The 11,524-nt window shown below is 49.8% G+C and overlaps 5 protein-coding genes across 5 annotated transcripts; 3 read left to right on the top strand and 2 right to left on the bottom strand.

Annotated features, from left to right (window-relative positions):
- The first annotated feature begins 777 nt into the window (after nt 1-777).
- On the top strand, nt 778-2,648 carry BO97DRAFT_402604 (Zn-dependent exopeptidase). The gene is made up of 6 exons (XM_025694545.1): nt 778-1,195; nt 1,272-1,438; nt 1,546-1,923; nt 2,001-2,143; nt 2,215-2,386; nt 2,434-2,648. Exons 1-6 carry the CDS (start codon nt 796-798, stop codon nt 2,506-2,508), a joined length of 1,335 nt encoding a protein of 444 aa, XP_025556202.1. The 5' UTR covers nt 778-795; the 3' UTR covers nt 2,509-2,648.
- Nucleotides 2,591-3,216, bottom strand: BO97DRAFT_402605 (ribonuclease-domain-containing protein). The gene is made up of 2 exons (XM_025694546.1): nt 3,147-3,216; nt 2,591-3,083 (listed from the first exon to the last, which is right to left on the bottom strand). The coding sequence occupies exons 1-2, from the start codon at nt 3,159-3,161 to the stop codon at nt 2,691-2,693; spliced, it is 408 nt and encodes a 135-aa protein (XP_025556203.1). The 5' UTR covers nt 3,162-3,216; the 3' UTR covers nt 2,591-2,690.
- Nucleotides 3,217-4,032: 816 nt separating this feature from the next.
- Nucleotides 4,033-5,396, top strand: BO97DRAFT_453097 (uncharacterized protein; the record flags this gene model as incomplete). The annotated part of the gene is made up of 1 exon (XM_025699058.1): nt 4,033-5,396. The coding sequence occupies one exon, from the start codon at nt 4,033-4,035 to the stop codon at nt 5,359-5,361; it is 1,329 nt and encodes a 442-aa protein (XP_025556204.1). The 3' UTR covers nt 5,362-5,396.
- Nucleotides 5,397-6,513: 1,117 nt separating this feature from the next.
- BO97DRAFT_410544 (uncharacterized protein) lies at nt 6,514-7,188 on the bottom strand (the record flags this gene model as incomplete). Its single annotated transcript, XM_025696139.1, has 1 exon — nt 6,514-7,188. The coding sequence occupies one exon, from the start codon at nt 7,186-7,188 to the stop codon at nt 6,514-6,516; it is 675 nt and encodes a 224-aa protein (XP_025556205.1).
- Nucleotides 7,189-8,775: 1,587 nt separating this feature from the next.
- BO97DRAFT_453103 (glycoside hydrolase family 12 protein) lies at nt 8,776-10,031 on the top strand. Its single transcript, XM_025699059.1, has 3 exons — nt 8,776-9,228; nt 9,315-9,535; nt 9,630-10,031. The coding sequence occupies exons 1-3, from the start codon at nt 8,816-8,818 to the stop codon at nt 9,710-9,712; spliced, it is 717 nt and encodes a 238-aa protein (XP_025556206.1). The 5' UTR covers nt 8,776-8,815; the 3' UTR covers nt 9,713-10,031.
- Nucleotides 10,032-11,524: the final 1,493 nt, after the last annotated feature.

Consider the following 11,524-nt stretch of genomic DNA (forward strand, 5'->3'; position numbering starts at 1 on the left):
AAGGGGATGTAGTTTAGGAAGTTTACTGATCCTTGCAGGAAAGGAACTGGGAAGTTGTGTCTTTGATTCTTTGATTCTTGGCGGGGAAGATGGAAACCCAAGCACGGAGCTTAGGGATGGGCAATTCGGGGTCCGCTATGGCGAAGACTGAAGTTGGAGACACCTCCTTTTATCGGCCGAGAATAGTCATTGGGTCTATATCTTGCAGGCATGACTGGGGAAAGCAATTCAGTCTCTGATTATATGACGCACATATTTAGACCATGATACTCAGTAGGATTTCACTACATACTTGGCACGTACAACGGGCAATGCGGGCAATATAATGCACAAGCCAATCGTCATACTGCGATAAGCTCACTCATTCCAGCACCTGCTATAAACCCTTTATACTTAGTACCTGAGAAAGAGAAAGGGTCCGTTTCCAACCAAACCTCGGAACTGGTCTGAGATGTGGGGCTACTGTGGAGATCTGCACCTCCACTGCAAGAGCTTTCTTCTGGAAAATAAGGAACGTATATCTCCGCACGACCAGCACATATCATTATCCCAGGGTCATCAGTCCAAAGTAAGTACCTGGTAGTAATCTCCTGCATAATATCGACCTACTGGTAACCTAGTTATGAGCGCTGTCTGGACGATATTCGCCCAATGGCCAGTCGGCATCCTGCCACAGCAAAGAAGGCTTATCTTATCGTGCCAAGGGGTCCGTGCGGGATGACTCCAGCCTACAAATAACGCACGCCATCCCTCCCGTCAGCTTAGCCGTTTGCCTCACCCACCTCATTCTCCACCATGCGAAGTACCTTATTGACCCTCCCATTGCTTTTGAGCACCGCTCAGACCGCGCTTGGCGTGTTCGATACTTTTCTCGACAGTCAGCAAATCCTCGATTCCACGGACGAAGTCTTCTTTGGCCACGACGATGCCATCTTCGTCCTAGACGAAGACACCGTCCACGCCGCGCTCCGGGAGCACCCGAACGACCCAGTGGCCGCATTTGTGTCGCTGAGCCCCAAAAGTGCTGACTTTCTTGCCCGGCCCCGCCTGTTGCACGTCCGCGGAGAACCCAACCCGGAATGGATGACCGAAGGCGACAAGCTGCTGCTGCGTCAGCAGGGCAAGAAATTCATGGACATCACGGACCATGAAGAGTTGTATGCGGAGCAGGCACATGCCTTGGCGGGAACGGCGCGTGAGTCAACAATTTTCGCTGGGCAGGAGTGCGCGAAAAATCACTAGGGACAAACTAACTGTGGTGGCATTGATAGACCTGCCCCAGCTGACACACCAGCGCTACGTTCGACCCCTCTTTGACCAGGTCGAGAAAGCTCACATGGAATATGTTCTCCGGCACATGACCAGCTACTACAACCGGTACTATGGAGGCATTCATGGCGAGATGAGCTCCGAGTGGCTCTACTACCATATCGCTAAGGTCCTTATGCCCTGATGGTGTCGACTTGCCCAACTCCATCGTCAGCATTACAAGACGAAAGAGTTTCGAAGAGACTGACTAATATGTGTTCATGCATGAAACCACAGATCATCCAGGACTCCCCTTTTCGAACGCACATCTCGCTGGAGTACTTCACCCACTCGTTCCCTCAGTCGTCGATCATCGCACGCTTCGAACCGAAAGTCCGCAACTTCTCGCACCCTCTTACCATCATTGGCGCGCACCAGGACTCTGCCAATTACCTGTTCCCGCTTCTCCCGGCACCTGGTGCTGACGACGATTGCTCGGGCACGGTCAGTATTCTGGAGGCGTTTCGCGTTCTGGCAGCGAGCGGCTTCACCCCCAAGAACGGTCCTGTGGAATTCCACTGGTATGCTGCCGAGGAGGCCGGACTCTTGGGCAGTCAGGCCATTGCGCGATTTAAGAAGGAGGAGGGGGCGCATATTGGGGCTATGTTGGAATTTGTGAGACTACCCCACTACCAAGAAATGAAGACTCCGATGAATGAGTTCAACGTGTGACTGATGGTATAATCTACTAGGACATGACGGCGTTCATTGCCCACAACTCGACCGAGGAGATAGGGTTCATTGCAACTGAGGCGGATGCAGCGTTGACGAACTGGACTGTCAACCTTAGCAGGGAGTACATCTCCATCCCGACCGAGGTATACGAGCTTGGAGCGTACGTACTCTCTCCACTGGCTCATCTTTTGCTCATTTCTCCCATTGCTCTCTAACTTACGACATGGACAGTGGCGCCGGTTCGGACTACATGTCATTCACGAAGCTGAACTACCCGTCGGCCTTTGCCTCGGAGGGCAATCCGCTGGCTGGAGGCAAGATGCCTGGCAACTTCGACCCCTATGTCCATGGGGTAAATGATACGATGGACATTGACGACGAAACAGGCTATTTCTCGATTGATGTAAGTTGGCCCATTCTTAACTTCTGCTGCCTTACTAATGAGATCAGCACATGGCCCGATTCACTGAGTTGGCCATTGCCTTTGCGGTGGAACAGGGCGGCTGGGACAACAAATGGCGATGAAGATGCTCAGTATAAATCTCAGGATGTATAACGCGACCATATAGAGCGCAGTCATATATATATCAGCTCAAGTCGTACTGGTGAGCTTTTTTTCATTGGCCTAACTGAATGCTAGATTCAATACAGGCAGACATAACCATCCAATCCCCAAACCACTTCTCCTCTCCGTCTAATACCCCCTTTCAAGCAGAAGTACACTGAACAAACCCATCCTCACTGCTCGCCCCGGTATGGGTGATCAAACCAGCCAACTCATCATTCTCATTGAAGATCACGCGGTCGGCCCCGGGCGACCCACCGGTATACACGTCGTAGTCCTTCAGGATGGGGTACTCGTAGTAGGTACCCGAGACGGAGAAGGCGAAACCCTCGTAATCGTGGTACTGGTGCGGGTAGTCGCCGGCCGTCTCGCCGTCCTGGTACAGCTCGTAACCCTTGGCCAGGGCGGCGCTGACATCGCTGTCCCAGTAGCAGGTGCTGCCACAGTAGTAGGAGCAGCTGCCGCGCGCGGCGTTTTCGGGCACGGCGGCGGCCAGAGAGGAGGAGATGAAGAGGGGCAGGAGGGAGAGAAGCATCTGGGTAGGCGGTCAGCTCGTTCAATGGTGTCGTTAGCTGTGGAGGGGGAAATAGGCCTCTACCTTGACGGGAGACATCTTGGGGGTGGTTTCTTCTGCTTGAAAAGGTTTGAGGATTGAGGGTTGATGGGATTGCTGCGGATATTCCCTCACACTTCTGCAGGCCTTGAAGCACTATTTATCTCTCCTGCTCGGCCAGCCGTGATCGGAGGTCGGCCGATCAACACAACACGATGCATGGGAACTCCGAGTGAGGTGACATTGAGGATATGCATCTGCATCTCTTCAGGAGCCACTTCTTAGGGTTTCTTCAGGGACTCCGACGGAGATCCCGCGGCTTGACAGCCAATGAACCGGATAGATAACGGCATGTGGGACGGGGAGAGGGGGCCGATCCGTGCCAACACAGGGGGCACTACTTCAATAGTCGATAAGCGGCGCCTTCAAGCTTTACGTCTGACCCTGCACGTGCATCTTATCAGGTCGGTTCTATGGCAGGAGCGCGGTTTGTTTCTTGGAAATGCAGGCTGCAAGTTAATATCATCAGCCAATATCGGCTAAGTGCTTCTCCGGGAACTCTCAGCTGGTTCCGCACTCGCTTTCAGGTTGTTGACGGGAGCGATAAACGCCCACAAGCTCTTTTGTTGACTTGGTCTGGGACCTTTCCTGCTAACTTGTTGAATAGCCTCAGTCGCTTTGTTGAGGTATAATGATTTTGTATCATTCAGTCCACAAGTCATTGATTTGGCTTTGTGCTCTGGCTCGAGACCACCACAATGGTTCATCGTTATCGTCTGGTATAAATAGGGAAAGTGTTGCCTATCGAATAAATCCCTCACATCGCTTCCGCAAACTGCATACTTAATTAGCCAAGGCTCAAGGAGTTCACTCGGCCATAGATATTTAGTTCAGTAGCTCATTGAACACAATCGTGCCACCGAGACTAATCATGGATACAGCGTATAATTCAGTCTGGGTCTATGAGTACCTCGAAAAGCTCACGCAGTGCAGCGGCCTCAAAGCCCACCATACTGAGATCCAAGAGCTCCACCGCGCGTTTCGCGAGGTAGTCTATGACCGTCGTTATTATCTGGTTGCCCAGCGGATGGATCGTGCCAACGAGAATCGCGGACTGAGTGGGCATTACGAACTGCTTCGATCTTCCGCGCTACAACTTATCCACCTCGGGGAGCAACTGGAGGCTCTTGGAGCTTCTACATCTGCCTCAGACGAGACGGTCGAGCGGACTGATAGCGCGTCTGTGGAGAAAACCCGGGCCGAGATCAACAACCAGATCCGCAGAGGGATCGTGATAGCGTGGGCGGGGCTCGAAGACCTGAACGGACTCATCACGGACGAACTCGAAGGCGACAAGGCGCGCAAGCCCTTCTGGCAACAGATCGCGGATAAGCGGTTCAGCCCGGCGGATTACCGGGAGTTTGAAAAGCAGCTGGAGGACTGGATCGCAGGACGGCAACCGGAGCATGAGGATGTTCAAGGCCATGGATTTCAGCTGACCGAGACACAGAAACGACTGATCCGGCTCAATGTTCAGCGTCGACACTATCTCGTCGCGCTACAGCAGAACTCGTCGGGCGTGTACACCGTTGACCAGTTCCTGGCGGCGCGAGAGCAGGGCGTGAGTTTCCCGGCTCCGCCGAACGCGGATGTCGTTATCAACGGCTCCTGGGAGCGCACGTTGGCCCCGGCAGATGAGTTGGCGGCGCCGGGGACCTTCCGATGTCCATGCTGTCTCGAACTGCTCTCGGATACGCTGCTCAGTGACGAAGGCTCCTGGAGGAGTCACATCTATGAGGACCTCCAGCATCTCACCTGTCTAGTCCCTGGATGCAACGTCCAGGAGGCCGAGGGCTTTATCACGGCACACGGGTGGGTGGAGCACCTGACAACAGGGCGAAGGATTAACGAGGAGTATGATAGATTTGAAGCGCTCGAGCGGGGCGAGAAAAATCCTCAGGCTGTTGCGAAGGAGCCCAAGACGCCCCATGTCGATATCGAGGTTTGTCCCATCTGTCAGTGGCGGCCCGCAGAGGAATGCCCCGATCCAGCCGCGATGTTCACTCATCTGAAGTCGGAGCTGCTATACTTTGCGCTGCTATCGTTCCCGTGGGCTTTGAAGCCACCATATAATCTGTTGGCGAAGGGCGCTTTCGAATCGTGGCTGGAGCATCAGAAAGGTCTTGAGGGATTGAATCGGGAATCTGATGAGCCGAGTAATGGTCTTCCAGGCGTTGGTCCCGTCGAGACGCAGAGCTAATGTGTCTATTAACTTTGTTCTAGGGAGCCCAGTTCAACGTCTGATATTCGATAAGAATTCTGGACATGTACGCCGCTGTACTCTTCGACGGAATATGTATACATATGATCGAACTTCAACAGAAATGCTTTCGAGTCATCCCAAGTAGACATCTTTATATAGATATCCTTGTAATTAAACCTTTATCTATATAAGGCTCTTAGGCTTCTGGCAGTACCCCGACCATACAAAGCAACCTCTATTATCTAAACAAGCTGAAACAGTTTCAGATTCTAGCCCACACTCATTCTCTTTTAGCTGGCTCCGTCTTTCTGGCGGCTGTAGTCTATCTCTTCTGGCCCTACTGACCTGTTGGTTGTGTTATGCCAGATACACATACATGCCTGAATACTTCGTAACTGCGCTCTGTGCTCAGGTTCTAGCTCAACGGAAGGGGATTCATATGTTCTCCTTGCGGTGGACTAGATCCAGGTTCCAAGATCCTTAGTACCTGCATTATGTTTTTGGTCATCCGCTCTAGTAAATTCATCCTTGAGTGTCCCTGCGCTCCGGCGTGTTGAGCTCCCGGCATGAGAACTGGGAACGATACACGAAGAACAATAGTACTGCAGTTTCCTTTCATCCGCTATTCGAATACTCTTAGGAGAATGAACCAGGGCTGGCGCTGTTGAAGAGGGCTTAGAATAAGTTCCATGGCTCAAAAGTTTCGTGGTATGGCAGAATATCGGTGATATATTGAAAATGTTCTGTGAAAACACTGGGCAGTATCCGTGCTGAGATGGCATCAGCCCGCTGAATTATCAAGTACAGTGAAGTTTTCTTATACATGCTCCTGTCGGAGACTCAGTAGTCGATGGGTGACCACCAGCAACCTTCGTTGTATAATCTGGGCAGCATATTCAGGAAGAAATTATGACTTCTAGATCATTGGGGCTAAGGAATTATCCCACCGTAGAGCGGCAGCAAGAACTCATGATTTAAGGACTTGGTCCATGGTATAAACAATTCATATTATGGAGACAGAATGATAAGTAGAAAATTATATTGCCATGAGGAAAAAAGGAATAAAAGTTCCTTGAATCTACTAATATCAGGACGAGCAGTACTTCGCAATTGTCCTGTGCGAGAGCCAGAAATAGAGTATTTGTCAGCTCAGCTGGTCCGGAGCACCTTCATCTTCTCAATTGCCTCATCAAGAGTCAACTCAGTCCTTTCGTTCGGCGGACCATACAAGGCCCCCCAGACACTATCTACGATAGACGCAATGGACTCGGTCGACGCACGCGGGGTGGCCGCCTTCGAAAAAGCACGATGCTCGTCGACGTCAACCTGGCCGTCTCGCACGGGGACGAAGATCCGCCCGTGCGACACTGTAAGGTTGGTCGTGTGCTTCCATCCCCGATTGGATTCCCAACGCAGCACGGCTCGCCAAGGAAGACTTGCCGCATGCTGTATTACTACATCCGTTTCCAGGTGGACCTCATCTCCCAGATACCGCGAGAGGAGACTTTGACGAAGCTCGGCGCGCTCGTCGTCGCTTATCCCTTCCTTGCCGAAAGCGATGTAGATCTGCCACTGGTCCACGGGCGCTCGGTGCCCGCAATAGATCCAGGAGTGCGGTATGCCCGCCTTGTGAAGATACCGGGCAACTGTATCGACTAGCTCGAGAGATTTCTGGTGGCAGCCGTGGTCTCGAATCTCGGATGCTTGCTCGGGGTGGGCTTTGATTGCAGCCTCTTCGGCCTCTTTTTCACCATGAGTCTTTTGGCCTTCCAGATCGAGGACAGCTGTGAGCATGTGCCCCACTATGGTGTTTCTGTGGGTCATTGTCGGAGGAAGTTGGGTGTAGGTTGACTCTGCTGGTTCTGTGAGCTTTGATGGGAAGAGCGTTTTGCTCTCATGTTAGTTTTCGTTGATGGTGGTTTCATCCTTGCATAGAGGGGCTCGATTTCGTATTACTTATACAGCAAACAGGACTATATAGAGGAGGTAAATTCTCTATGGGAAAGGATAATGACTTTCATTCAGATTGAGACTAGGAAGCTAGGTTCCTTGAATTCTCTGTCTTCATAGATATTGTGTTGGGTAAAGACAATGAGAGCGGGAGCGCACTGGACGAAGTATAATGACTTTCTCCTTCAGCCCACCAAAGACTCTCTGATCTCGTTCTCCGAATGAATCCTGTGGCATGATCTTGGAGAGAATGCGGTTCCACTGCTCTCGGCGATTACAGGCTTCCTTATTTTCGGTGAACATCGAAGTCCACAAAGATTGCGCCAATTGCCGACGACTGCTACCATGTACCCTTTCGCTTGCGGCTTCGTAGGGCTGAACCTGATTGATATCTTATACCTTAGGGGATGCATATGGAAAAGGCCAAGTCCTGTAGCGTATAGAACTAGGAAGCAGTTTACAAAAGTCTCTCCACACAATGCAGATCAAGGAAAATCCAAGCAGTAGTCAACCAGGCCGATGTCTTTCCTGTAAGACAAAAATACAGTAAGGCTGACCCTTGATAATGCCAAGTATGACGAGCCTTCCTTGTCATTCGCCCTTGAGGGTGAAGGATTACCATAAGCTAAGGGGAATAACGTCATCAATTCATATATACTAAATCACTGCAGCATATGTGAGAAGACGGCACTAATGCCTAGGCTTCTTGCATTGGGGTTAGTTATATTGAAGGTATTAATTAATTGACATTGGCAGATATCATATCATGCAATCGTTCTCTGCATACGCAATTCCGATTGAGCGACTAAGGCCTCCTGCCAAAAGCAGGCAGACCACTGGTCAGGAAGAATAGATCCATTTTCTTCATTGCGGCCCTTTATCACGACTATGAGTCGTATAAATGTGGTTGCTCTAGTTTGAAATCTCTGCTATTGAAGCTATCTAAAACCAAGAGATCCCATGTATGACTTTCTTGAAGCTACAATGGATCTTGTAGAGCTGGAGCTTTGCTTGACTCCAGAGCTCCCAATGAAGCATTTGCGTACGATTGCTTGATAGGTGAAGGGTTGCTCGGCCCCACAGCGCAATCCTATGCGAAACTGTACCGATGCGTCATTTTTGAGGGCTCAAGATAGAACATTGAGACACGGCATCATCCAGGCATTACTCATTTAGGCTTCAGCAGAGTGTCGAACCTGGCTGAAATGCGTGAGACCTGCCCTCTCTTTACCCAGACCCAAGGCTAAATGCCGAAGCACCGCCTGATCGGCACTTTCAATCAGGGACCGGCTGAACCGTAGTGGCGTGTAGATCTGAGCCTGAATTTCAATTCGAAACATTAGCTTAGGTACATGTGTAAGACACCAGCCGCGCCGGTGCTTGGAGGAGAGATCAGGTGTAAAGATCAACTATAAATTCAGCTATACAACCCATATTTCAGCATCCCTTCCACAGCAGAAAACAAACTTCAAGAACCGCAAATCTTAGCTACTTTACCAATATGAAGACTTTCTGGATTTTGGCTCCTCTTGCCGGTGCCGTTGCCGCCCAGCAGAAGACATTCTGTGAGCAGTACGGCACCTACAGCAGCGGAGCCTACACTGTCAACAACAACCTCTGGGGCGAAGGCTCCGGGTCCGGGTCCCAGTGCACCACCGTCAACTCGGCCTCGAGCAATGGGATCTCGTGGTCTACAAATTGGAACTGGTCCGGCGGTGAAAACTCGGTCAAAAGCTACGCCAACTCTGGTATCAGCTTCGACAAAAAACTCGTCAGTCAGGTCGCCAAAATCCCGACTTCCGCCCAGTGGAGCTACAGCAACAGCAACATCCGGGCGGACGTGTCCTATGATCTCTTTACCGCCGCGGATGTTAACCATGTCACCTATAGTGGCGACTACGAGCTCATGATCTGGTACGTCAGCCTCCTGTCCCTCTTCACAACAGTCGAGTCCCAGTATCGGAGAACTAAGACTATGCGACCCTGCTCGCTTACTACAGGCTTGCCCGCTACGGTGGCGTTCAGCCCATCGGGTCCAAGATTGCCACTGCCACGGTTGATGGGAAGAGCTGGGAGCTGTGGTACGGGGCCAACGGCCCGCAGAAGACGTACAGCTTTGTGGCATCCACCCCTATCACGTCGTACAGCGCAGACATCAACGAGTTCTTCAAATACCTGACGCAGAACAATGGATTCCCAGCGTCGAGCCAGTATCTCATCAGTGAGTAACAGTTCCCATTTCACCTTCGCAGACTGTTCATTCTTTCGCCTCTTCCACTACTATTGGTAGTTATTCTGACAATGTACCTCGGTAGATCTCCAATTCGGCACTGAGCCTTTTACCGGTGGACCCGCGGAACTCACTGTGTCGAGCTGGTCTGCGAGCGTGCAGTATTAGGCTGCTCTTGGCAGGCTACGAGGGATTCCCGGGGGCCTATTACACTCATCCATTTGTGGATGTGGAAGACCACCTTTTGAGAGCCCCCTTCCAAGAAGATTGCTACCTTGTCCCCCCGCTTGAGAATCTCATATGCCTAAGTAACTAAAGTCAGACGCCTGTCCTCGCTTCGGTCAGGGGTCGGAGAAGGAGAGGGGGATGATTGTAACCTAGCTTTATTAGTGTATATTGTGCATAGTCAATCTCAGAAGCCACACATACGGGTTGCAACGTCATTTGAGTCTTGAAACCCACATCAACTTCCTCGACGAAACACCCATCGCCTTGACGGCGTAGTAACAACCGTAGCAATAAAATTCACTTACCCCACTTGCACAAGTGACAACGGACTTGCAACTGTAAGCGAAATATCTATGGAACATGAATTATGAGAACCCCAAGGTGCCTTAGCCGCATCCGGTGCCCTCCCGACCTCAGGTTTAGCTAGTTCCAGGGGAGATTTGCCTAAATCATGCTGTGATCCGGGGAAGCCAGCCAACTACCTCCAATTCGTGCTTACCTCGTCTTGGGTTCGAGGGCGGTAAGATTCAGTTTGTCAGTTTGACGGAGTAGGGCCGAGTAAAGTGGATTGTGGAGCGCATCTGCCGTAGCCGAGGCCCAGGAAGACCCTCCAGGGTGTCTCGCCCTGAGACCCTCAGCTTCCGCCCGGGCCAGGGCTCCGTCCCGGAACGGGGAACGGTGGCTTAGTTCCCGCGTCTCGCTGATTTGTTGACTCCCTAGATATGCCTAGACCCTGGCGCATAAATTATCCCAAGGCTGAAAGGTGGAGAAGAATAACCGTCTGACGCTACGGTCGGCAGTTGTCGGTGCTTCAGAAGTACCGGACTCTATTTTCCAGGGTCCAAGACAGGACCGAGGCAGTCTATAGCTATTGGTTCCTTGATTTAGCCATCTCTGGATATGCTTCTCCGGGTAACGGATGCTATACCTGCTGGGGGGCATGAAATGGCTTGGAACCATGTGTCTCATCACAGTTGGGTCAAGTGGGACCGCTCGGCTCTGGCTCCCACGCTTTACTAACGTAATCGGTAAGCGAACCGGCCATGTAAGCGAGCCGGCCACCCCAACATGAATCGCCCACCCTTTGAATATGAGGCTATTCAAACATCAATATCTCCACGAAAAATGCCTAAATTGTTAAAAAACTTGGTAGAATAAGAAGGCAGGCTCTGCTTGGCAATTAAAACTATTTAGAAATATTAAATTTTGTTAATCTGTGAAGCTGTATATATTTTTAAGTTCCTCGGTTAATACTATAAGAACGCCTTAAGAAAGTTATATTTTGTAAGGAAACATGTACTAATTTCTATAAATTAACTTCTTTAGAAGAGGACTTGCTTGTTAAATAGATTTATTTATTTAATAAATATAGTATAGTGTTAAGATACTTTTAAGTCTATTATATAGCTATAATCTTACTATAGAAGTATAGTTAAGATAGAATTTACTCTATAGATAAAAAATAGATATATAACTTTATTTCTTAGTATAAGTTCTTAAAAAGTTGGTTTACTCACTAAATTAATTATAAACAGGTAAAGTATAAAAATCCTGAGATTATATAAATCTGGTTTTAATATATTTAAACTGCTATTATTATATACAGAATTATAGATAAAGATATCTATAACTTTAATAAAACTAGTTTTGCTATAGGCTTAGTAGCTATAACTAAAGTTATTATATATTTTTTTTATAAGAAAAAACTATTCTTTATATAGCTAGATAATTATAAATAGATAATTTTAATTA

The sequence above is a fragment of the Aspergillus homomorphus genome (genome assembly GCF_003184865.1).
Source record: "Aspergillus homomorphus CBS 101889 unplaced genomic scaffold BO97scaffold_2, whole genome shotgun sequence".
Lineage (NCBI taxonomy): Eukaryota > Fungi > Ascomycota > Eurotiomycetes > Eurotiales > Aspergillaceae > Aspergillus > Aspergillus homomorphus.

Excerpts from the sequence above, each read along its gene's own strand:
- BO97DRAFT_402604 (XM_025694545.1), top strand. The coding sequence starts at position 796 with ATGCGAAGTACCTTATTGACCCTCCCATTGCTTTTGAGCACCGCTCAG. Across the intron at positions 1,439-1,545 it reads TCTACTACCATATCGCTAAG|ATCATCCAGGACTCCCCTTT; the intron begins GTCCTTATGCCC and ends ATGAAACCACAG. Across the intron at positions 2,387-2,433 it reads CAGGCTATTTCTCGATTGAT|CACATGGCCCGATTCACTGA; the intron begins GTAAGTTGGCCC and ends TAATGAGATCAG.
- BO97DRAFT_453103 (XM_025699059.1), top strand. The coding sequence starts at position 8,816 with ATGAAGACTTTCTGGATTTTGGCTCCTCTTGCCGGTGCCGTTGCCGCC. Across the intron at positions 9,229-9,314 it reads GACTACGAGCTCATGATCTG|GCTTGCCCGCTACGGTGGCG; the intron begins GTACGTCAGCCT and ends CGCTTACTACAG. Across the intron at positions 9,536-9,629 it reads GTCGAGCCAGTATCTCATCA|ATCTCCAATTCGGCACTGAG; the intron begins GTGAGTAACAGT and ends GTACCTCGGTAG.